This window comes from Staurois parvus, unplaced genomic scaffold (assembly GCF_062004578.1).
Source record: "Staurois parvus isolate SC_StPar_1 unplaced genomic scaffold, SC_StPar_1.0 ptg001227l, whole genome shotgun sequence".
NCBI classification, from domain to species: Eukaryota; Metazoa; Chordata; class Amphibia; order Anura; family Ranidae; genus Staurois; species Staurois parvus.
Window position 1 is genome coordinate 773,463 of NW_028319023.1, and position 25,053 is coordinate 798,515.

Here is a 25,053-nt window from a genome sequence, read left to right on the forward strand (position 1 = left end):
TCATATCCCCCCTTATGTATTATACATGGAGATCATATCCCCCCTTATGTATTATACATGGAGATCATATCCCCCCTTATGTATTATACATGGAGATCATATCCCCCCTTATGTATTATACATGGAGATCATATCCCCCCCCCTTATGTATTATACATGGTGATTATATCCCCCTTATGTATTATACATGGAGATCATATCCCCCCTTATGTATTATACATGGTGATCATATCCCCCCTTATGTATTATACATGGAGATCATATCCCCCCTTATGTATTATACATGGAGATCATATCCCCCCTTATGTATTATACATGGAGATCATATCCCCCCTTATGTATTATACATGGAGATCATATCCCCCCTTATGTATTATACATGGAGATCATATCCCCCCTTATGTATTATACATGGAGATCATATCCCCCCTTATGTATTATACATGGAGATCATATCCCCCCTTATGTATTATACATGGAGATCATATCCCCCCTTATGTATTATACATGGAGATCATATCCCCCCTTATGTATTATACATGGAGATCATATCCTCCTTATGTATTATACATGGAGATCATATCCCCCCTTATGTATTATACATGGAGATCATATCCCCCCTTATGTATTATACATGGAGATCATATCCCCCCTTATGTATTATACATGGAGATCATATCCCCCCCTTATGTATTATACATGGAGATCATATTCCCCCTTATGTATTATACATGGAGATCATATCCCCCTTATGTATTATACATGGAGATCATATCCCCCTTATGTATTATACATGGAGATCATATCCCCCCTTATGTATTATACATGGAGATCATATCCCCCCTTATGTATTATACATGGAGATCATATCCCCCCTTATGTATTATACATGGAGATCATATCCCCCCTTATGTATTATACATGGAGATCATATCCCCCCCCCTTATGTATTATACATGGTGATCATATCCCCCTTATGTATTATACATGGAGATCATATCCCCCCCTTATGTATTATACATGGTGATCATATCCCCCCTTATGTATTATACATGGAGATCATATCCCCCCTTATGTATTATACATGGAGATCATATCCCCCCTTATGTATTATACATGGAGATCATATCCCCCCTTATGTATTATACATTATTATTATTATTATACAGTATTTATAGAGCGCCAATAGTTCGCTCAGCTCTGTACATTACAGAGGGGGACAGAACATGTGACAGAACAGTAACAATACAATGCAAAACATGAGGGGATCGAGGGCCCTGCTCCTTGGAGCTTACAATCTAGGAGGGAGGGGGTGGTGGTACAGGAGGAAATGGCTGTGGGGGGGTGGAGTGGTAGGAAGAGCGGAGGAGATCGGCAATTAGCAGGGGGTGGGGTAGGCTTCCCTGAAGAGGTGGGTTTTCAGGGTGCGCCTAAAGGAGAGGAGAGTAGGTGATAATCTGATGGGTTGGGGCAGGGAGTTCCAGAGGATGGGTGACACCCTGGAGAAGTCCTGGAGGCGGGCATGGGAGGAGGAGACCAGGGAACTAGAGAGAAGGAGGTCTTGTGAGGAGCGGAGTGTGCGTGCTGGGCGGTACTTGGATATTAGGTCAGTGATGTAGTTCGGGGCAGTATGGTGGACAGCTTTGTACGTCAGCGTTCGGATTTTGAATTTGATCCATTGCGCAAACGGAAGCCAGTGAAGGGATTGGCAGAGGGGGGTGGAGGACACTGTGTGGAAACCAGTGGAGGGATTGGCAGAGGGGGGTGGCGGAGACAGAGCGGTTGGAAAGGTGAATGAGTCTGGCAGCCGTATTCAGGATGGAGTGAAGCGGGGATAGCCAGCGGTGAGGCAGGCCAGTGAGGAGGGAGTTGCAGTAGTCGAGTCGTGATATGATGAGGGAGTGGATGAGCTGTTTAGTGGTTTCTGGGGTTAGGAACGTGCGGATTTTGGCGATGTTGCGGAGGTGGAGTCTGTATGTTGCGGAGGTGGAGTCTGCATGTTGCGGAGGTGGAGTCTGCACGAGTTTGTTAAAGATTGGACTTGGGGCTGGAAGGATAGGTTGGAGTCCAGAATGACACCAAGTACTCTGGCCTGCGGAGCGGGTTTGATGGTAGCATTGTTCGATGTGATAGAGAAGTCAATGGGGGGTGGTGTCCAGGCTGGGGGGGAAGACAAGAAACTCGGTTTTGGAGAGGTTCAGTTTAAGGAAGTGGAGCGACATCCAGTCTGATATGTCGCTCAGCAGGTGTGTGATTCGGGCGGAGACCGAGGGGGTGAGGTGGGGGGTTGAGAGATAGATTTGTGTGTCGTCGGCATAGAGGTGATAGTTGAAGCCGTGAGAGTGTATGAGTTGGCCAAGGGAGGAGGTGTAGATGAAGAAGAGAAGGGGCCCGAGGACAGAGCCTTGAGGGACCCCAACAGAGAGGGGGAGTGAGAGGGAGGTGGTAGCATTATAGGTAACGCTGAAAAAGCGTTGTGACAGGTAGGATGAGAGCCAGGAGAGAGCAGAATCTCTGAGGCCGAGGGAGTGTAGTTTTTTGAGGAGGAGGGGGTGGTGGACTGTGTCGAAGGCCGCGGAGAGGTCGAGGAGTAGGAGCACTGAATAGTGGCCATTAGCTTTGGCGGTTAGCAGGTCGTTGGAGAGTTTGAGTAAGGCAGTTTCGGTGGAGTGTAGGGGACGGAAGCCGGACTGTAGGGGATCGAGGAGGTTGTTTTTGTTGAGGTGAGAACATAGGCGAGTGTAGACTAGGCGCTCGAGGAGTTTAGATGTAAATGGGAGCAAAATGTAAATGTATAATACATGGAGATCATATCCCCCCTTATGTATTATACATGGAGATCATATCCCCCCCTTATGTATTATACATGGTGATCATATCCCCCCCTTATGTATTATACATGGAGATCATATCCCCCCCCTTATGTATTATACATGGTGATCATATCCCCCCCCTTATGTATTATACATAGAGATCATATCCCCCCCTTATGTATTATACATGGAGATCATATCCCCCCTTATGTATTATACATGGTGATCATATCCCCCCCCTTATGTATTATACATGGAGATCATATTCCCCCCTTATGTATTATACATGGAGATCATATCCCCCCCTTATCTATTATACATGGAGATCATATCCCCCTTATGTATTATACATGGAGATCATATCCCCCCTTATGTATTATACATGGAGATCATATCCCCCCTTATGTATTATACATGGAGATCATATCCCCCCTTATGTATTATACATGGAGATCATATCCCCCCTTATGTATTATACATGGAGATCATATCCCCCTTAATCTCCTCTTCTCCTTAAAGAATACATTCAGTTCCTCTAATCTTTCCTCATAGCTGATCTCCTCCATGCCTTGTATCAGTTTGGTTGCCCTTCTCTGTACTTTCTCCAGTTCCCCAATGTTCTTGTTGTGAATTGGTGCTCAAAACTGAACTGCATATTCCAGATGAGGTATAACTAATGATTTGTACCGTTGGAAATGATATCTCTCTGGAGTCTATACATCTCCTAATACAAAAGAGGATTATTCTCACTTTAGAACCCGCAGCTTGGCATTGCTGCCATTATTAAGCTTCTGATCTACCAGAACTCACAGATTCTTCTCCACCATTGATCCCCCCCCCAGATGTACCCCTTCCTATTGTATGTATGATGCATGCACATTCTTAGCTCCCAAGTGCAGAATCTTACATTCTGTGAGTGTTTCTCCTGCCCTGGCACTCCAGGTCTTCAGAAATGTGAAAGGTAGTCAGAAAATTAGATGTGTATTTTATGCTTTGGTGCTCCTTGGATTTTGAGCCTCTCTGTGTGTCTATGTTGTGAAAAACTCTCAAACATGTGGTATTCCCACACTCTATTATTACAGAGTCCTTATAAAGAATTGCAGATCTCAGCCACCATGGGAAATGTTGTGACAGAATGCAGATAATTTCTTGGTGACTCTTCTGTCCTCACTACACATTTCCCTGTGTGTAACTCGACATGCAGCTAAACCCTCCTATTCTGCAATAAGCCAGGCTGAATGTAATCTGGAAGCTCTATTAATAAAACAAGGTGTGGGATGAAACTAAGAAAAACAGATGAGAAATACATACAATCACTGTAAGAAAATACAGAAAACACAATGAATAGTTAGGTTATAGATGGCAATAAGTGCTTCTCACCAGCGATGCTGCCTTTAGGGAATGCATAGGAATGCAAGGTTTTTTTTTTCAATTTTGGATAGAGCAAGTGAGAAATGCAACCCCTGTCATGGTTTTTTTTTTTTTGCCTTTTGTTCCCACTGCAGAGATTTCTCATAACTTCCTGTTCCACAGTCAAACAGGAAGTCAGAGGAAATCCCTGCAAATTAGGGAATTCCTTGAGGACCCTCAGGTTACTGTGTCTCCATTGGAAGATTTCTCCTCTATTACTGTTCTGGGGAGAACCCAACATTTTGGATTTTCTTTTACATTTGCTTTCAGTGATGATGTTAAACAGGACAAATAGAGAGGGGGAGCTTCCTTAACAGGGGCACAGACAGCAATAAAAACTGACAGGGGGACTTATCCATCTCCACTCCATACGAAACTAAAAAAAAAGTTTTGCCTTTAGGTATACATTATCTAAACTGTCTCTAGTTTCTGTAAAACAGTACATTTATTACCGGCTTCATCTATTAGTCAAATTTGATATTGTAGGCAGGACAGGCATAATATATTCCCTGCTGGAGGCAGAACATTGACCCAACCAGAAAAGTGTCCACAGAGCTACTAACTCAACCAGAAACCCATCCACAGGAACACAATCAGTGCCATACTGACATAACTATCAATGTATCCAGAGAGATAACTGATGAGTCCTCATGCACAAGACAATGTCCTACACCAATCCCCAGCATGCTGGGCAATGGAAGTAACTGGAGATGTGGTGGTGCTCTTGGTTGGGTAGGTAGCTGCAAACATTGATGTGTGTTGAAAGGAGGAGAGAAGACAGTCTCTTTAGGCCAACGAGTAGAAGCAGCCAGCATTAGTCTAGCCTGGGCAGCTATGATCTGTTCTAATGGACATGGTGCCCTTGGCCACGCGTGTTCTTACTAAATACTTTCATTTCCATGTTTTGTATTGACTGGCAGTAGGTTGGCTTGCAATGTGCTTAGAATTTGATACGGTGATGGTGGTAAACCCAAACCCTCCAAAACCCCATAGATGAGTCTTCTAGGACTGGAAATAAAGGGTTGGTACTAACACACAGAATATCATGTTCTGGAAAAACTTCCCTTTTACTGACAAGACTTCAAAAGCTGTGGAGGTGGCTGCAAGCAGTGTTAATGAGGAGAGTGAAAGAGGAATAGAGGTGATTATAACAGCAGACAATACAAGACAGAAATGTATAGAAAGCACACGGGTTCCACTCTACAAGCACAAGTATAACAGCATGGAGAGTTGATAGAAACAGGCCTGGTGATTGAAGTAGGGGAGATGCAGCAGTCTGGTAAAAAGGGAGTAGATGGGACATCTAGTGGTGGGCACAGTGTAAGAGGCACATGATCTAGTGGTGGGCACAGGGTAGGAGGTGTATGATCCAGTGGTGAGCACAGGGCAGGGTGTACATGTTCAAGTAGTGGGCACAGGGTAGGAAGTACATTATCTAGTGCTGTGCAGAGGGTAGGGGGTACATGTTCAAGTGGTGGGCACAGGGTAGGTGGTACATGATCTAGTGGTGGGCACATTGTAGGATGTGCATGATCTAGTGGTGGGCACAGGGTAGGATGTGCATGATTGAGTGGTGGGCACATGGTATGAGGTACAAGATCTAGTGGTGGGCACAGGGTAAGAAGTACATGATCTAGTGGTGGGCACATAGTTGGAGGTACATGATCTAGTGCTGGGCACAGGGTAGGAAGTACATGTTCAAGTGGTAGGCACAGGGTAGGTGGTACATGATCTAGTGTTGGGCACAGGGTAGGTGGTACATGATCTAGAGGTGGGCTCATGGTAGGATGTGCATGATCTAGTGGTGGGCACATGGTAGGTGGTACATGATCTAGTGGTGGGCACAGGGTAGGTGGTACATGATCTAGTGGTGGGCACATGGTAGGAGCTACATGAACTAGTGGTGGGCACATGGTAGGATGTGTATGATCTAGTGGTGGGCACATGGTATGAGGTACATGATCTAGTGGTGGGCACAGGGTAGGAGGTACATGATCTAGTGCTGGGCACAGAGTAAGAAATACATGATCTAGTGCTGGGCACAGGGTAGGGGGTACATGTTCAAGTGGTAGGCACAGGGTAGGTGGTACATGATCTAGTGGTGGGCACAGGGTAGGTGGTACCAGGGGCGGTCTGACAACTGATGGGGCCCCCGGGCAATAGGGGATCATGAGGCCCCTGTGTCCTTGCTCAAACTCAAAAAAGCCTATGAAAAAGGTACCAGGGGCATCTCATGGGGCCCCCTACTGACCCAGTGCCCGAGTTTCCAAATGGCCAGTTCACCCCTGGGTGCTACATGATCTAGTGGTGGGCACATGGTAGGATATGCATGATCTAGTGGTGGGCACATGGTAAAAAGTACATGATTTAGTGGTGGGCACAGGGAAGGAGGTACGTGATCCAGTGCTGGGCACAGGGTAGGAGGTACATGATCTAGTTATGGGCACAAGTTGGAGGTACAGGATCAGATGAAAGAAGACAGGAATGTGCACTGGGTGCCAAATCAAAAACACCAATCAAACCTCTGCTCACCGAGAACGTCCCAAGCAGAGCTGGTAGAGGGATTAGGCCAGTTCTCACCAAGAAGCATATTGTCATGAAATGGCCCTAGATGGTTTCATAGCTCCCAAGAGAGCCTACTTCATTTTCTATTACACAGTGAGAACATTACAATGGTCTGCTAGGTCCTGGTGAGTTAATCCAGTGGTGTATCTGTGGGTTGCCAGGTGGTATTTCAGTTAACCAAATTCCTGGGTAGTTTTCATCATCTGTCAGTAAAGCATTCTATTGTATGACTGAAGAGAACCATTCACTTTCTATTATATAATGCATGTGAGATATAAGGACCTCCAACATCAGCCACCCCATCAGGTACAGAATGTTCCATTCCAACCATTTAGCCACTGTGCTGCCCCATATCTATACACAGCATGTGAAGATTGTGGAGGTTGGTGAGGATTAATAGAAGGTCTTTTGTTGGATATGTTTTATGTCAAACATGAATAAAGTGGTCATTGTTCTTCAAAAACTTGGAGTTTCCAAGAATTCCTATCCATGCATGGTGCTCCATATCTACCTCTACAATCTGCACATGCTTAAAGGAACCCACTCCTGGACATAAGCCACCACAGACCTCCTCTCTTAGCCCTTAAGCCCAGTAGGTGGGTAATTTTCATCCCTTGCATGGTTCATCCTATCCACCTCTACAACCTGCACATGCTTGATAGAATCCACTCCTGGACACAAGCCACCACAGACCTCCTCTCTTAACCCTGAAGCCCAGTAGGTGGGTGAATTTCTTCCCTTGCATGGTTCAACCTATCAACCTCTACAATCTGCACATGCTTGATGGAACCCACTCCTGGACACAAGCCACCACCGACCTCCTCTCTTAACCCTTAAGCTCAGTAAGTGGGTGTCTTTCTGTACATGCATGGTGCATCCTATCCACCTCTACAATCTTCACATGATTGAAGGGACTTACCCTGAGGACCCCCACAGGTTGAGCTGCCACAGACTTACCCATCACCAATCTCCATCTGATGCTGCTTCATCCATTCACTACAAACCTCTGTATACACATCAGTCATTGGTGTAGACATTGAGTTTTATAGAACATTTGTTCGGCTCATTACATGAAAGTAAGGTCAATAATAGAACTTAGATTACAAAATCTTCAGTTTTACTTAAATTAGCTGATGCAAAAAATTAATCCACTCCACAAAGAAAACTACCATATCTAGTGTTTTGTATGACCTCCGTGATTTGTAAGGACAGCACCAAGTCTTCTAGGCATGGAATGAACATGTTGGCGACATATTGCAATGTCGATCTTTTTCTGTTCTTCAAGAATTACCTCTTTTAGAGCCAGGAGGCTGGATGTTGAGTGATGCTCAAATGACCTCTTCAGAATTCCCCATAAGTGTTGGATTGGGGTCAGATCAGGAGACATACTTGGCCACTGAATCACTTTCACTCTATTCTTCTTCAGAAATGCAACAGTGGCCTTAGATGTGTGTTTTGGATCATTGTCATGTTGGAAAGGTGTGCAACGACCGAGGGCATTGAGTGATGGGAGCATCTTCTCTTTCAATATAGAGCAGTACATCTGGAAATTCATGATATCATCAATGAAATGCCGGTCCCTGACACCAGTAGCACTCATGCAGCCCCACAGAAGGACACTGCCACCACCATGTTTCACAGTAGGCACTGTGCATTTTTCTTTCTACTCCTCACCTTTGCGACACCATACAGTTTTAAAGCCATCACTTCCAAAAACATTTATCTTGGTCTCATCACTCCAGAGTACAGAGTCCCAGTAGTCGTCTTCTTCAACAGACTTCTTCAGCATGGGCCCTGGCAAATTTTAGGTGTTTTTTTTTGTGCATGGGATTCAGGAGAGGCTTCCTTCGTGGATGACACCCATGCATGCCATTCTTCTACAGTGTACGCCGTATTGTATCACAGGAAACAGTCACCCCAGTTTGGCTTTCTACTTCTTTAGCGAACTACAGTGAACTTGCATGGCAATTTCCTTCAACCCTCCTCATCAGAAGACGCTCTTGTCGAGGTGTTAACTTCTGTGGACATCCGGGACATCTCTGTGAGATGGTTGCAGTTCCATCCTTGTTAAACTTTTGTATCACTTTTGCTACAGTATCCTGACTGATAAGTAAACTTTTATGATCTTGCAGCCTTCACCTTTCTTATTTTGTAGTAGAATGTCCCAGGAGTCAGGAGAATTCCTACTGAAATATTCTAAATATATTAAATACATACATTTTAATAAAATACATAAAAATATTAAAAGTAAAGACAATTTGCATAGCTGTTCTTCCATTGAAACTGCATGTAAATTTGTTATGTGGAAATGGATCAAAATCAAATATTCTCAGGCTATATCCTCTGCGGATAGAATGTGTGGCTTGGAAACAAATACCACATGGCAGACAATGCAGGAAGGAAGGGAGCCCCAATATATGACTTGTGAGTCTGAGATCTGGAGGATTCTGCTCAGGAATGGATGATGGCAGCTGACTGAGGGCTGGAAAGGTCGCTGGGTCTCAGATTTACAGTGTCAGAAGAAAGGTAAATGATATGACGGGTTCTCTTCACTAAAGTTGCAGGAAGTAGTTTGGTTGAAGGATCTGCACTATGGAAATGATGAGAGAATCGGTTTAAAAGATACAAATCCCCAAATTGCACTTTATTATTCCTGAATCCATGGATGAACCATTGTCCAATCTGCAGAGAATCCTGCAATTCTCCATGGATCAATCCAAGATATAAAGAAATATTCAGGAAGATCTACAACTGACCAATGGGGGATTCTCTAGATGTCATCATTGAAGTGCGATCGTCCTTTAATTCCTTCTGATCCTTTCACAGTTTCGCAGAAGAAGAAACTGCAAAAATGAAACTAACAACTCTTGCAGTAAGAATATAAAATTGATGAAGTTGCACAACTATGAGCTGTAAAGATATATAAATATAAATCCTCCTTCCGTGTCAGAAAGCAGAAGTCCCCAAATACATCTCTATTTTTGTTTGAAGAAGTCTCATAGACCTTATTGACTGGAGCCATTTCAAAACCCATTTCCAAACCCTGGCCATTAGCATGGAGTTGCCTTCTTTGTGCCTTTAATATTCTCCACTCTTCTGGGGAGGCTTTCCATAAGAGTTCTGGAGGGTGTCTGTGGGAATTTGTACCCATTTGTGAGGTCAGATACTGATGTTGGATGAGAAGACCTGGCTCACCATCAGCATTCCTATCCATCCCAAAGGTGTTCAGTAGGGCTGAGGTCGGGGCTCTGTGCCGGACACTTGAGTTCCTCCACACCAAACTGGTCAAACCATGTCTTTATGGAGCTGGCTTTGTACATGGTGGGGTTCTGGTCATATAGGTGTGAAAGTCCAATGTCCCCAGGTTCAGATGCATGAGAACAAGAAGCACAGCATGTAATTATGAAGACTCTGAGTACCCAGAAACTGGCACCAATGACTTGACCTGTCCTGACTGCCATGGAGGCTGGGGAGCATGCTCAGAGGGACAAGTGATGAGTAACTATCGGCACACACAGCCAGACATTTGCCGATACTGCAGATATTGGTTTATGTAATATTACCCCAATCCAGTTCAAACTCTAATTAAGGGGAATTCATGTTCTTCTCAATAGTTTGAGGAAATCCGGGACAGACTAAAACATTTAATGTGAAAATGGCTTAATGTAGCTTAACGTACCATAATGTGCCTAAACCTCAATCAATTGACTTGAAACTTTGCACAGCCCAAGTTCTCAGCGTCCCAAACATGTCCTAGAAGTTTCATAGATTTTGAACTTCAACAAAGAAAATGGGGGACATTAAGCTTGTTTTTTGGGGAGCTTAATGTAGCTTAACATACAAAAAACAGCTTAGATGTTTACCAATCTCCCCCAAACTTCACACAGTAGAAGACTCTATCTATGGAAATATATTCTGAAAATTTCAGGTCATTTGGTAAATCACACCAAAAGTTATTCACATTAAGCTATATTTGACAGTGCTAAAACGTTTAATATGAACAGCTTAATGTAAAAAGAGCTTAACGTACCATAATGTGCCTAAACCTCAATCAATTGACTTGACACTTTGCACAGCCCAAGTTCTCAATGTCCCAGACATGTCCTAGAAGTATCATAGATTTCTGCCTTCCACAAAGAAAATGGGGGACATTAAGCTTGTTTTTTGGGGAGCTTAATGTAGCTTAACGTACAAAAAAGAGCTTAGATGTTGACCAATTTCCCCCAAACTTCACACAATACAAGAATCTACATCACTGGTACTGAATTAAAATTCATGGAGGTCCAGTTTTTAATCCTTTTTTTCTGCAGAGTTCCGAATCTCATTTTTATTCTATGACTCAGGTCATTAACGTCACAGACCCTTTTCAATTAATTGCCTCAGTCCCCCTTTTCCAATCACACCCCTCTATATATCACAACTCCCTTTCACATCAGAGCCCCCAACATTACAGCCACACTTACATCACATCCCCCTTGCAATCATAGACCCCTCCCTCACATCACAGTCGCCTTTGCAATCACAACCCCCCACATAACAGCTCACCCCCTCTTCACATCACAGCCCTCCTCCTCACATCACAAACCCTTCATATCACAGCCCCCCTTTCACATTACAGCCACCCACATCAGATCACAGCCCACCCATAATACAGCTCTCCCATCTTACATCACAGCCCGCCATATCACAGCTCCACATCTCGCATCAAAGCTCCCCCTTCTCACATCACAGCCCCCCATACCACAGCTTCTCCCTCTCACATTATTGCCCCACTCTCACAAAACTTTATATTACAGCGCCCCCCCCCCCCCCATTCTCATCGCAGCCCCTTATATCACGGCTCCCCATTCTCACATCACAGCCCCCTGTATAACATCACAGCCCCCCATATCACAGCCCCCATATCACAGATTCTCCCTATCACATCACAGCTCCCCAAGTATTACAATTCCCCTCTCTCACAGTCACTCATATCAGAGCTCACCCCTCACAGCTCCCTCCTCTCACTTCCCAGCCCCCCATATCACAGCTCCTTCTCTGACATCACAGACCCCCCCCCCCATAATCTCCCCCTAGCTTAACTCAGTGTTGTGGAGGGCATGGAGAGTGGCAAGTTAGACTCCTCTTCTGGGTGCGCACACCTGCTGCTGCCACTAGGCTCCGTGCCTCCTGCCCTCCTCCTTACTGGGGGTTCAGTGGTGGATGAGTGCATTGGGGGGAAGAGGTTGGGCATACTCCTGTACACCTTACTTTCCTCCAGCCCACTCTGCTGTGACTTCAACAGCGGTGGCAGGTGAGTGAATGTGGGGGGGAGGGGATTCGGTTGGGCAACTGCTGCTCCCCTTCCACCCGCTCTGCTGCAGTGGCCGGGTGCATGGGGGGGGGGTCCAGGTCCCCATCCACCTTGCCATTTCTCCCACCCTCTGCATGACAGTAATCCTTCACATCTGCAGTGATGGGAGGAACGGAGTCCGCTCAGGCTGCTGGGTGGTACGGCCGAGGCCCGGACTGAACTATCACTATCTCTTGGTCTGTGTATGGACCGCAGTCCGCCATTTAGTGAAACCTGCTCTACATGTACCAACAAATTGTGAAAATTTCAGGTTGTTTCATAAAACATGCCAAAACTTATTCAGAGAGGGAGAGAGAAAGAGGGAGAGAGAAAGAAAGGGGGGGGGACGAGACTCTCAATGCCACTACATACAGTTGTGACCAAAATTATTCAACCCCCACTGAAATTGAGTGTTTTGGCCAGTTTGACATTGCTTTTGATCATTCAGTCATCTTGCTTACATTTACATTAAAGAGGCACTTGTAGGTCAGACAAATATAACATAACAGTTATAATGAAATAACCACAAATGTCTTTTCTGTGCTCACAGCATTATCAGTTTTATTCAACCCCCAAGTGACATTCAATCTTAGTACTTAGTACAGCATCCTTTTACAGTTATAACAGCTTTTAAACGTGAAGCATAGCTTGACACAAGTGTCTTGCAGCGATCTACGGGTATCTTCGCCCATTCTTCATGGGCAAAGGCCTCCAGTTCAGTCACATTCTTAGGCTTGCGCACTGCAACTGCTTTCTTTAAGTCCCACCAGAGGTTCTCAATCGGATTTAAGTCTGGTGACTGCGATGGCCACTCCAAAATGTTCCAGCCTTTCCTCTGCAACCATGCTCTAGTGGACTTGGAGGTATGCTTGGGATCATTGTCCTGTTGAAAGGTCCAACGTCTCCCAAGCCTCAGGTGTGTGACGGACTGCATCACGTTTCCATCCAATATCTCCTGGTACTGAAGAGAATTCATGGTACCTTGCACACGCTGAAGCTTCCCTGTACCTGCAGAAGCAAAACAGCCCCAAAGCATGATTGACCCTCCACCATGCTTCACAGTAGGCAAGGTGTTCTTTTCATCATAGGCCTTGTTCTTCCTCCTCCAAACATAGCGTTGATCCATGGGCCCAAACAGTTCTAATTTTGTTTCATCAGTCCACAGAACACTATCCCACAACTTTTGTGGTTTGTCCACATGGCTTTTGGCATACTGCAGTCGACTCTTCTTATTCTTTGGAGACAGCAAGGGGGTACGCCTGGGAGTTCTGGCACGGAGGCCTTCATTACGCAGTGTGCGTCTTATTGTCTGGGCTGAAACTTCTGTACCCACATCTGACAAATCTTTTCTCAGTTCCTCAGCAGTCACACGGGGACTTCTCTCCACTCTACGCTTCAGGTAGCGCACAGCAGTCGAAGTCAGCATCTTCTTTCTGCCACGACCAGGTAGCGTTTCAACAGTGCCCTTTGCCTTGAATTTGCGAATGATGCTTCCTAAGGTGTCTCTTGGTATGTTTAACATCTTTGCAATCTTCTTATAGCCATTGCCCTTCCTGTGAAGAGAAATCACCTCTTCTCTTGTCTTCCTGGACCATTCTCTTGCCTTCACCATGTTTGTAACCACACCAGTAAATGTCTAGAAGGAGCTGAGTATCACAGTCATTTTAAAGCTGCCTAATTGGTGCTTATTATGCTTGATTGCTGCTCGGTGACATCCACAGGTGTTTTCAATACCTGATGGAAAGCACCTGTATGAACCTCTGTTCTTCAGAGTGGTAGTCTTTAAGGGGTTGAATAATTGTGGCAATGAAGAAACCACATAAGAACCATTTACTACTGTATTACATAAACAATTGATGTCATTTTAGTTGCATTTGGGTAGTTACAACGTCCTTGTAGGATTTGATTCTGAATACAATTCCAAATGTACACTATAGTCCCTAAACCCCTTTACAGCATTGGGGGTTGAATAATTTTGGTCACAACTGTATCAAGGCTTGACTGGCTCCAATTGCTCAGCTCACAGCACAGGAGACGAAGCAAAGTGACCACTAAAGCCTGTCAGCCTTTCCCATACTCTCAGTTGTCAGTAAAGGCAGAGAAGGGCTGTTGGTGCAGAACAGCAGCGGAGGCAGAATTTTCACAGAGGATATTGCAGGTCTGCCAGTGTAGGATGTTCAGCTGCTTTCTCCAGGTGTTTGCTCTGCTCAGGCTGCCCCCCATCTCTAGTTACACTCTCTTCTTCCTCCAGCACAGAATGCCATCCTCTGTCTCTCTCTTCCTGGCCCCCCTAATCACTCACAGCTCTCAGACTCTTCCATAGTCATGGTAAGCAGGGCAGACAATGGAGGAGGTGGAGCAGCTCAGTAGAATATAGTTGGAGCCTCCTGGCTGTGAATTCTGTGGCTTTGCATATACATCACTGGTTGCTAGATACCAGGCGGTCCTAGCAACCAGAGATTTCACTGGGGGACATTGGGCAGCAGCTACCAGAACCAGAAAGCTGGTCTTCCGAAAGCTGGTCTTTGGATGGTGCAGCAAACAGAGGATTTTGAGCCAGCTGTGATGCTACCCCAATGTGCAGGCAGCAAGGGTTACAGACTCCCTTGGATGCAGCCTTCAGAGCAGCCCAAGGGGGCTGTCATTCCTAGGACACCACCTCCATGGATGGTACAGACCGGCAGTGTGTATCCTGGTCCATCCACTGCAACAAGCAGAGATGGAAATACATTCCAGCTTGCTGGAGAACAGAACTACAGATGGGATGTACCAAGACCGGTGTCTGTGGGAATAGGAGGCATAGCAGTGATCGGTCTTACTAGAAGAAAACCAATGGGAATTAAGGGTTTGATTTAAATATACCCAGGCTATTTCAGATGGATAGTCATGTGATCTTCAATAGGTAAGACAGACTTGCCCCTTAGGTACATTCTAGTACCAGGTACCTCCAGTAGCCATCCAGTTTCTCTCATTCTCCTCCTCAATCAGCATGTGAGGCCCCTTCTAGGCTTGAGGCCTAGTCAAACCTTTCCCACACTTAAGCATTACCTCCCCAGGCCAAGCCTGGAGGTAGACTGTACTAAGATTGAGCACATAGCAATTCTCATGAATATATACAGTGGATATAAAAAGTCGACATACCACTATTAAAAAAGTCAGGATTCTGTGATGTAAGAAAATGAGACAAAGAAAAACAATTTCAGAAAAATTTCCACCTTTAATGTGACCTATAAACTGTACTACTCAGTTGAAAAACATACTGAAATATTTTTGGTGGAGGGAAGTAAAAATAAAAAACTAAAATAATATGGTTGCATAAGTGTGCACACCCTTAAACTAATACTTTGTTGAAGCACTTTTCATGTTATTCCAGCACTCAGTTGTTTTAGATATGAGTCTATCAGCATCACACATCTTGACTTGGCAATATTTGCCCACTCTTCCTTGCAACAACACTCCAAACCTGTCAGATTGTGAATTCATCTCATGTGCACAGCCCTCTTCAGATCACCCCACAGATTTTCAATTGGATTCAGGTCTGGGCTCTGGCTGGGCCATTGTAAAACTTTAATTATCTTCTGGTGAAGCCATTCCTTTCTTGATTGGGATGTATGCTTGGGTCGTTGTCATGCTGAAAGATGAAGTTCCTCTTCATGTTCAGCTTTCTAGCAGAAGCCAGAAGGTTTTGTGCCAATATTGACTGGTATTTGGAACTTGGAAGAATGCACTTCCCAAGCATGCACCACAAGCCAGAATTCCCCAGTGATTGGCTGGTGAGCTACAAACACACACTCATAATATTCCCCCATTGGCTGTCCCACGCTACGGCCACTACACAAGGTGGTAGGGGCTACACAAGGTGGTAGGGGCTACACAAGGTGGTAGGGGCTACACAAGGTGGTAGGGTCTACACAAGCTTAATGTCACTCACTTGCTTTGTGGGAGATCAAAACCCATGAAACTTCTAGGACATGTTTGGTAAATTTGCAAAGTTTCAAGTCAATTGATTGAGGTTTAGGCACATTATGGGACGTTAAGCTCTTGTTACATTAAGCTGTTTACATTAAATGTTTTAGCAATGTGAAATATAGCTTAATGTGAATAACTTTTGGTGTGATATACTAAATGATCTAAAATTTTCAGAATACATTGCCATAGATAGAGTCTTCTATTGTGTGAAGTTTGGCGGAAATTGGTCAACATCTAAGCTCTTTTTTGTACATTAAGCCATATTAAGCCCGTCAAAAAGCAAGCTTAATGTCCCCCATTTTCTTTGTGGAAGGCCAAAATCTATGAAACTTCTAGGACATGTTTGGTAAGTTGAGAACTTGGGCTGTGCAAAGTTTCAAGTCAATTGATTGAGGTTTAGGCACATTATGGTACGTTAAGCTCTTTTTACATTAAGCGGTTCACATTAAATGTTTTAGCACTGTCAAATATAGCTTAATGTGAATAACTTTTGGTGTGATATACTAAATGACCTGAAATGTTCAGAATATGTTGCCATTGATGGAGTCTTCTAATCTGTGAAGTTTGGGGGAGATTGGTCAACATCTAAGCTCTTTTTTGTACGTTAAGCCACATTAAGTCCCCCAAAAAAACAGCTTAATATCCCCCATTTTCTTTGTGGAAGTCTAAAATCTATGAAACTTCTAGGATATGTTTGGGATGTTTGAGAACTTGGGCTGTGCAAAGTTTCAAGTCAATTGATTGAGATTTAGGCAGTTTATTACATGTTAAGCTACATTAAGCCATTTTCACATTACCGTATTTTTCGCAATATAAGACGCTCCGGAATATAAGACGCACCCAATTTTAAAGGAGGAAAATCTAGAAAAAAAAGATTCTGAACCCAATACTGTAGTAAAATATTTTATATCAACTGTATAAAGTTAACAGCAGTTTAAGAACAATTTTATGCCAACCATGTAACATATTAAGAACTATATTTACTCTCATTAACAGAGTCTTTTTGTTTAATACATCATTCACCATTGCCCCCACTCATCACGTAATGTCCACCATTGCCCCCACTCATCACGTAATGTCCACCATTGCCCCCACTCATCACGTAATGTCCACCATTGCCCCCACTCATCACGTAATGTCCACCATTGCCTCCACTCATCACGTAATGTCCACCATTGCCCCCACTCATCACGTAATGTCCACCATTGCCCCCACTCATCACGTAATGTCCACCATTGCCCCCACTCATCACGTAATGTCCACCATTGCCCCCACTCATCACTGTAAAGTCCACCATTGCCCCCCACTTGTCATCACCATCACTGTTCCAGTGCAATATTGCCCCCACATTAGTAATAATAGCCAGTAACATTGCCCCCACATTAGTAATAATAGCCAGTAACATTGCCCCCACATTAGTAATAATAGCCAGTAACATTGCCCCCACATTAGTAATAATAGCCAGTAACATTGCTCCCACATTAGTAATAATAGCCAGTAACATTGCCCCCACATTAGTAATAATAGCCAGTAACATTGCCCCCACATTAGTAATAATAGCCAGTAACATTGCCCCCACATTAGTAATAATAGCCAGTAACATTGCCCCCACATTAGTAATAATAGCCAGTAACATTGCCCCACATTAGTAATAGCCAGTAACATTGCCCCCACATTAGTAATAATAGCCAGTAACATTGCCCCCACATTAGTAATAATAGCCAGTAACATTGCATTGCCCCGCTCCTCACCTGTTGTTGTAGATCCGCGCTATGGTAGGATCCACGAGCAGAGGGGGTGATGACGTCAGCGTGCACCGCCGGGTGTACTAAGATGGCCGACCGCTCCAGAGATAGGCCAAAGCCGCCGCCTTTCCTAGCGGCCGTGGCCACGCCTCATGGATTCTCTCTATTCGTCGTATAAGACGCACCAACTTTCCCCCCCCAGTTTTGGGGAAGAAAAAGTGTGTCTTATACGGCGAAAAATATGGTAAATGTTTTAGTCTGTCCCCCCTCGACGCTGAAAAAGCTTTTGACAATGTTAGTTTTCAATGGCTTCAATCAGTCCTCTCTAAATTTGGCTTTTCCGGACCATTTACGCGTCTAATTCAGGCTATGTGTTCCGCCCCGACGGCTCAGGTAGTAGCGGTGGGAAAAATATCCAACCCCATACCACTACATAAGGGTACAAGACAAGGCTGTCCATTGTCCCCCCTGCTTTTCAACTTAGCTTTAGAACCCTTAGCCCGCTTCTTGTTGTTTCAGTCACAACTTCATGGCATTCAAATTGCCCAACAAGATCTTCGTCTAGCTTTATTTGCGGACGACATATTAATATTCACCTCTAACCCGACTCTAGATTTACCGTATATTCAGTCCGTTTTCGCAGATTTTCGGTGTTGCTCGGGTCTCCGTATTAATTTTACGAAAAGTGAGGTTGTTCCCCTATATCACGCTCAACTCCCTGAGTGGGCCGGCCAATCACTCTTTAAAATTAATACAAACCATATTACTTATCTAGGTATTAAAATTGGGAAATTAGCTTTGTCCCTTTATTCTCTTAACTACTCGCCAGTAATACAAAAAATTTTAGGGGAATTAGAAATGTGGAAAGAACTGCCATTATCACTTATGGGTAGAGCCCACCTCTTCAAGATGACGAGTTTTCCGAAGCTTCTATATCCTCTCCAAACTATCCCTCTTCTGTTCAAACATACGGATATTGTCAGGTTGAACAAAGCGATTTCCAATTTCTTATGGAGGGGGCGCCGTCCGCGTATAGCTATATATAAGTTGTTTCTTCCTAGATGTGAGGGTGGTCTGGGCCTTCCCAACATTAGGCTCTACAATCTATCTTGTATTTTACGGGTATGTATAGATTGGATCTCCCGTTCGTCCATGTTTTCCAATTACCAACTCGAATCTGCTATGGTGAGTCTGTTTGATCTGTCAGTCCTCTTACATTCTAATTCCACTTCACTCCCTCCACAACTTAAACATAATCCACTCATACGGGATACGCTCTTCACATGGAGGGACGTCAGACGTAGACTAGGAGTTTCTTCCTGGCTGTCTCGTTTTCTCCCTATTCATCACAATCCTTCCTTTTCTGTCTCTCAATATCATGCAGCCTATGAAATATGGTACAACCAGGGTCTTAGACTTGTAAGCCAATTGTATGACTCTGCATCAGGATCTCCCCTTCCGTTCCAACAAATTCTTAGCTCGTTTGATTTGCCTTCCCACCATTTTTTGTATATCTTGCAAGTTAGGAATCTTGTGAATTCCATAGCGCAAAACAAGTCCACTCGCTTTTGCTCGACAATGATAGAAGTCCTTGTAAGGAATCAAAAATACAACATATCCAATATATATGGTCAACTGTATATGCACTACGCAAAACCATTGGAATCTTATACTTCCGTCAAATCGTGGATATGGAACTTTGACAATGCCTTCACCGCGGAGCAAATACTCATAGGTTTTAACACTACCTGTGCATTCAATACGAACGAATTTTGGAGGGAGCAACAATTCAAAATTATGCATCATGCTTATATGCTGTGCCTGTACTCCCGAGCAGACTCAATGATCTCTACATGTCCGCTCTGTGGTTCATATAAGCCGTCACTTCACCACAGGTTCTGGAATTGCCCATTGGTCTCTACCTTCTGGAATCAACTCTTGAACTTTGTGCTTTTTATCACTACTCTCCAGTTACCTAAAGACCCGCTGCTTCTTCTTTTTGGCAACTTGGAAGTTTCAGTGTCTGCTGCCCCACACCGCCATCTTGCTTTGTTCAGAGCAGCCAAACCATGGCTATCCATTTGCTTGATGGCGGCGAGAAGGTCTATTTTGAAAAAATGGGTCTCCAACTGCCCGCCTACTATCTCGGATGTCAAAATAGAACTCAACTTCCTACTTCGATTGGATCGGCTCAGCATGCATATCGCTCCTTCTACATCAGGAGTGGAAAAGTTCAACCGCAAGTGGGGTCAATGTATTTCAAAAGTACTCCCTACTTTGGTGCCCCAGCACCCCTCTCATGGATTTCTTAACTAGGCATAAGCTAGTTTCTAGGGTATTCCTGATGCATTGTGTTATTATCGGGGACAACCGACTGCTACTTTATTAATGCTGTGTATTTCTTAGAAATCACCTTTACTATGTTTACGCTCTGCCCTCCTTCCACTTTGGCGCTCTGGCCTATTATTCTCTTTCTCATCTTTCTTGCTGACTCTTCGTGAAGTGTTCCCCTACTAGCACATCTTCATACATACTTATGCGCTGCTTCTCACTACACCATACTATCTCATTACTCTATCAGTCTATTACCTTTTTGTCCTAATTTCTATATCCTGGCATGTTTTCTTGGTCTTCTGGCCTCAGACGTCTGGCACATAACCTCTTGTCCTCCATTTCTCCCTCCTTCCTTCCCCGTTGGCATATTCTTTATATGCTGGTTTTTTTTCAGCTCCTTGTTCTTATTTTCTTACTGTTCTATCTCTACCCTATGTCTTCACTTTTCCTTCACTTCTTAATCTTATGCACGATGACCTCCCTATTGGTCGTTATGACAAATGGTTAACATTGCTCACATCACTTATTCTTTTTGCCCATACTTATGAATACATATACGTGATTTTTCTAAATCCTGCATATTTTACCTTTAAGCCCTTGTACCCTGATATATTACACGTTCTATATTTTTTCATAGAAACTCTTCTCTTTCCAAATTTCTCTAATCCCTCTCTGATTCTTTCGGGGCTTTTGTAACATGCTGTAAGGGACCGCCTGGCGGTACCACTAGCTCTCCACTGAATAGGCGTCCCCAGCGCACGGAGTCTAAGTCCCAGGGTGCTTGTTCACCAGGGCCCCTGATGGTGGGGATGGACTTGGAGCCCCCTGAGACCAGGTCGTGGCTACTGGGTGCGTCCGTCAGTGGTAGTGGTATGCGCCAAGGGCTCCCACGGGGAAGAGTCTGATATGAGGAGGTCAGCAGACCCCACTGCACGGGATGGATGGATGGATGAGCAAGGTCAGACGGGCCGGGTCGGTAACAGAGAGGACGGCAAGGTACAAGGCAGCGGGCATAGAATGGTCGGGTCACACGCCAGGTCCGCAACAGCAGGTCAAATCCAATAGGGGGCATCCAGGAGAGAGGTCAGGCAAAGCAAAGGTCAGGGCAGGAGAAATACAGCAAGGTCAAAGCACAATCCGGGTCAGCAACTTACAATTCTCAGGTTCGCAGATACAGGATACAGGTAAGACCAGAAGGCACTGAATGACAGCTCAGGGTCGTTTAAATATCCCGCCCTGCACTGCCATTGGTGCCCAGCGGGCGGCCGCGGCTTCTACTGCGCATGCGCGAACTCGAACGCCGCGGCCGGCCCGGACCTAGTGCTCGAGTCCCTGCACAGGGCGGCACACTGCGCCTGCGCCGGGACTATCGCGGCGGGGATCGAGGGGATCCCTGACACATCTTATGAGTAAAATTGTTATCCTGGAATTTATTCACCTGATTTGGCATGTTGCCACGCTATGAATACTGGCAAACCTCATCGTTGGTTAATATGTGTGTACAATAAAACCCAATAAAGTCTCTTTTAAAAAAAAAAATATCACTTGACCAGTAGATGGCACTGTACACTAAGGTTATCAGTTGTACATATGTGTAAAACTTGTTGGTTCTCTCTCTTCCTCTCTTCTCTCTCTTCTAAGATGTCTGCTGTTATACATTGCTGAAATGTGCTCTGTATGTTTGCAACTTAAGCCACACAAGTAAAGTCATCATCTGCCTCATCGTTACCAGTGTCTTCTCTAACACATAACCAACACTTTCCTCAGTCTGTGACAGCATAAGAAAAGTGCAGCTGATAACCGGCAACTGTATTTACCTGGTGATCTGCTGTGTCATTGGACACAGATAATCACATGGTAAAAGGCCACCGTGATTGGCCATTTACCGTATCATGATCAGCTGGGGTCGCTCAGGGGGCGTCTTCTGGAATGACGTCCATGGATGTTGTCCCAGAACTAGACAACCGTGCCATAGACGTCATTCAGCTATAGCACGGTAGGGAAGAACTTAAAGGCAATAATTAAAGAAAACATACTTACCTCTCTGTAATGGTTTTACACAGAGCAGCAGCGGGATCCTTTTCTTCTCAGGTCCCCCGCTGCCACCTCTGGCCCCTCCCCCACTGCCAAGTGCCCCCAGTACAAGCAGCTTGCAATGGGGGTACCCAGGCAGATGTGCTCCCAAGCTGCTGCTCTGTGTGTCCATTTACAGACATAGCTGTGGCTTGGCCCCACCCCTGCCCCTTCTCAATTGTTCATTGGCTCACTGGCTGTGGCTGACAGCAAGGGCTCAGCCAAACAGCAGTGAGGTTCCGCAAAGAGCTGTGTTTCTTGTGCAGATCACTGGATCATGATGAGGCTCACTTAAGTATTGGGGGGGGGGGGGGTGCTGCACAGAGACAGCTTTTCCTTCATCCATAGAATGCAGGAAGGTAAAACCCTCGAGTCTTAACAACACTTTAAGAACCTGAACCATGTCACAGGTCATGGCTCCTCACATATCACAACTCCCCTCCACTCTTCTTCTATGAAGGTCATTACTGTTGGAGATACAACAGCATGTACTATATAGTATTGTGTGTTAATATCACTTGACCAGCAGATGGCACTGTACACTAAGGTAACTAGTTGTGCATATATGTAAAACTTGTTGGTTCTCTCTCTTCCTTCCTCTCTTCCTCTCTTCAAAAACCAAGATGTCTGCTGAAATGTGTTTTGTATGTTTGCAACTTAAGCCACACAAGTAAAACAATGTTCTGCCTCATCACTACCAGTGTCTTCTCTAACACATAACCAACAATTACTAGAACATCCAGCAGGAAGCCCTCCATATGGAGCAGACAGATCCCAGGAACCTCCCATAATGAGGAGGTCAGACCATGGTCCATAGACCACTGAAAGGTCCCATCAATGGATCCGTCCCATCACAAACAATCACTTTACTCCTCACACTGTATATCATGTATAATCATCTGCTTTTATCTCCTTCTTCCACAGCTCAGTGTAAGAAGCCCACCATAGACCATGTGGACAGTCTCTCCATAGACAAGGAGTATTATAAGAAGGGAGAATCAGTGGCAGTACGGTGTAAATCTGGATATTATCCATCATCTAACACAATGAGATGTAACAACCCCCGCACCTCCCAGGAGTGGACTCCTCCCACTGTTACCTGTATAGGTGAGTACAACATGTGACACGTCCATCATATACACAGTATGAGAATAGCACTATGTACAATATATTCAGAACAAATATACATATCCTTCCTTCATAATATACAATGGAATATCTGCTTCCACTTTGCCATGTGGCCCGGAGGATCCTGCCCCCAATCTTGAATTTAGTTGAACAGAGCATGCTCCAGCCGTGACATCACACCTCCACTACACACATTGCCCTACCCCAGTGAGATCCCACCCCCTCCACTACACATTGCCCTACCCCAGTGAGATTTCACCCCCTCCACTACACAAATTACCCTACCCCAGTGAGATCCCACCCCCTCCTCGACACACATTGCCCTACCCCAGTGAGATCCCACCCCCTCCACTACACACATTGCCCTACCCCAGTGAGATCCCACCCCCAGCACACACACATTACCCTACCCCAGTGAGATCCCACCCCCTCCACTACACACATTGCCCTACCCCAGTGAGATCCCACCCCCAGCACACGCATATTGCCCTACCCCAGCGAGATCCCACCCCCAGCACATACACCTTGGTCTACCCCAGTGAGATCCCACCCCCAGCACATACACTTTGGTCTACCCCAGTGAGATTCCACCCCCTGCACACACACCTTGGTCTATACCAGTGAGATCCCACCCCCTGCACACACACCTTGGTCTACCACAGTGAAATCCAACCCCCAGCACATACACCTTGGCCTACCCCAGTGAGATCCCACCCCTTCCACTACACACATTGCCCTACCCCAGTGAGATCCCACCCCCTCCACTACACACATTGCCCTACCCCAGTGTGATCCCACCCCCAGCACACACACATTGCCCTACCCCAGTGAGATCCCACCCCCAGCACACACACATTTCCCTACCCCAGTTAGATCCCACCCCCTCCACTACACACATTGCCCTACCCCAGTGTGATCCCACCCCCAGCACACACACATTGCCCTACCCCAGTGAGATCCCACCCCCAGCACACACACATTTCCCTACCCCAGTTAGATCCCACCCCCAGCACACACACATTGCCCTACCCCAGTGAGATCACATCCCCTGCACATACACCTTGGTCTACCTCAGTGAGATCCCACCCCCAGCACACACACCTTGGTCTACCTCAGTGAGATCCCACCCCCAGCACACACACACATTGCCCTACCCCAGTGAGATCCCACCCCCAGCACTTACACCTTGGTCTACCCCAGTGAGATCCCACCCCCTGCACATACACCTTGGTCTACCACAGTGAAATCCCACCCCCAGCACATACACCTTGGCCTACCCCAGTGAGATCCCACCCCTTCCACTACACACATTGCCCTACCCCAGTGAGATCCCACCCCCTCCACTACACACATTGCCCTACCCCAGTGTGATCCCACCCCCAGCACACACACATTGCCCTACCCCAGTGAGATCCCACCCCCAGCACACACACATTTCCCTACCCCAGTTAGATCCCACCCCCAGCACACACACATTGCCCTACCCCAGTGAGATCACATCCCCTGCACATACACCTTGGTCTACCTCAGTGAGATCCCACCCCCTGCACACACACCTTGGTCTACCACAGTGAAATCCAACCCCCAGCACATACACCTTGGCCTACCCCAGTGAGATCCCACCCCTTCCACTACACACATTGCCCTACCCCAGTGAGATCCCACCCCCTCCACTACACACATT

At 45.5% G+C, this 25,053-nt stretch overlaps 1 protein-coding gene across 1 annotated transcript in view; it reads left to right on the top strand.

Moving 5' to 3' along the window:
• LOC149438008 (uncharacterized) overlaps positions 1-25,053 on the top strand; it is a 97,894-nt gene that overhangs the window by 24,125 nt on the left and 48,716 nt on the right. The window contains exon 2 of the mRNA XM_089660345.1: positions 23,166-23,348. Within this exon, the coding sequence (XP_089516471.1) occupies positions 23,166-23,348 (183 nt within the window). The remainder of the gene's footprint in view (positions 1-23,165; positions 23,349-25,053) is intronic.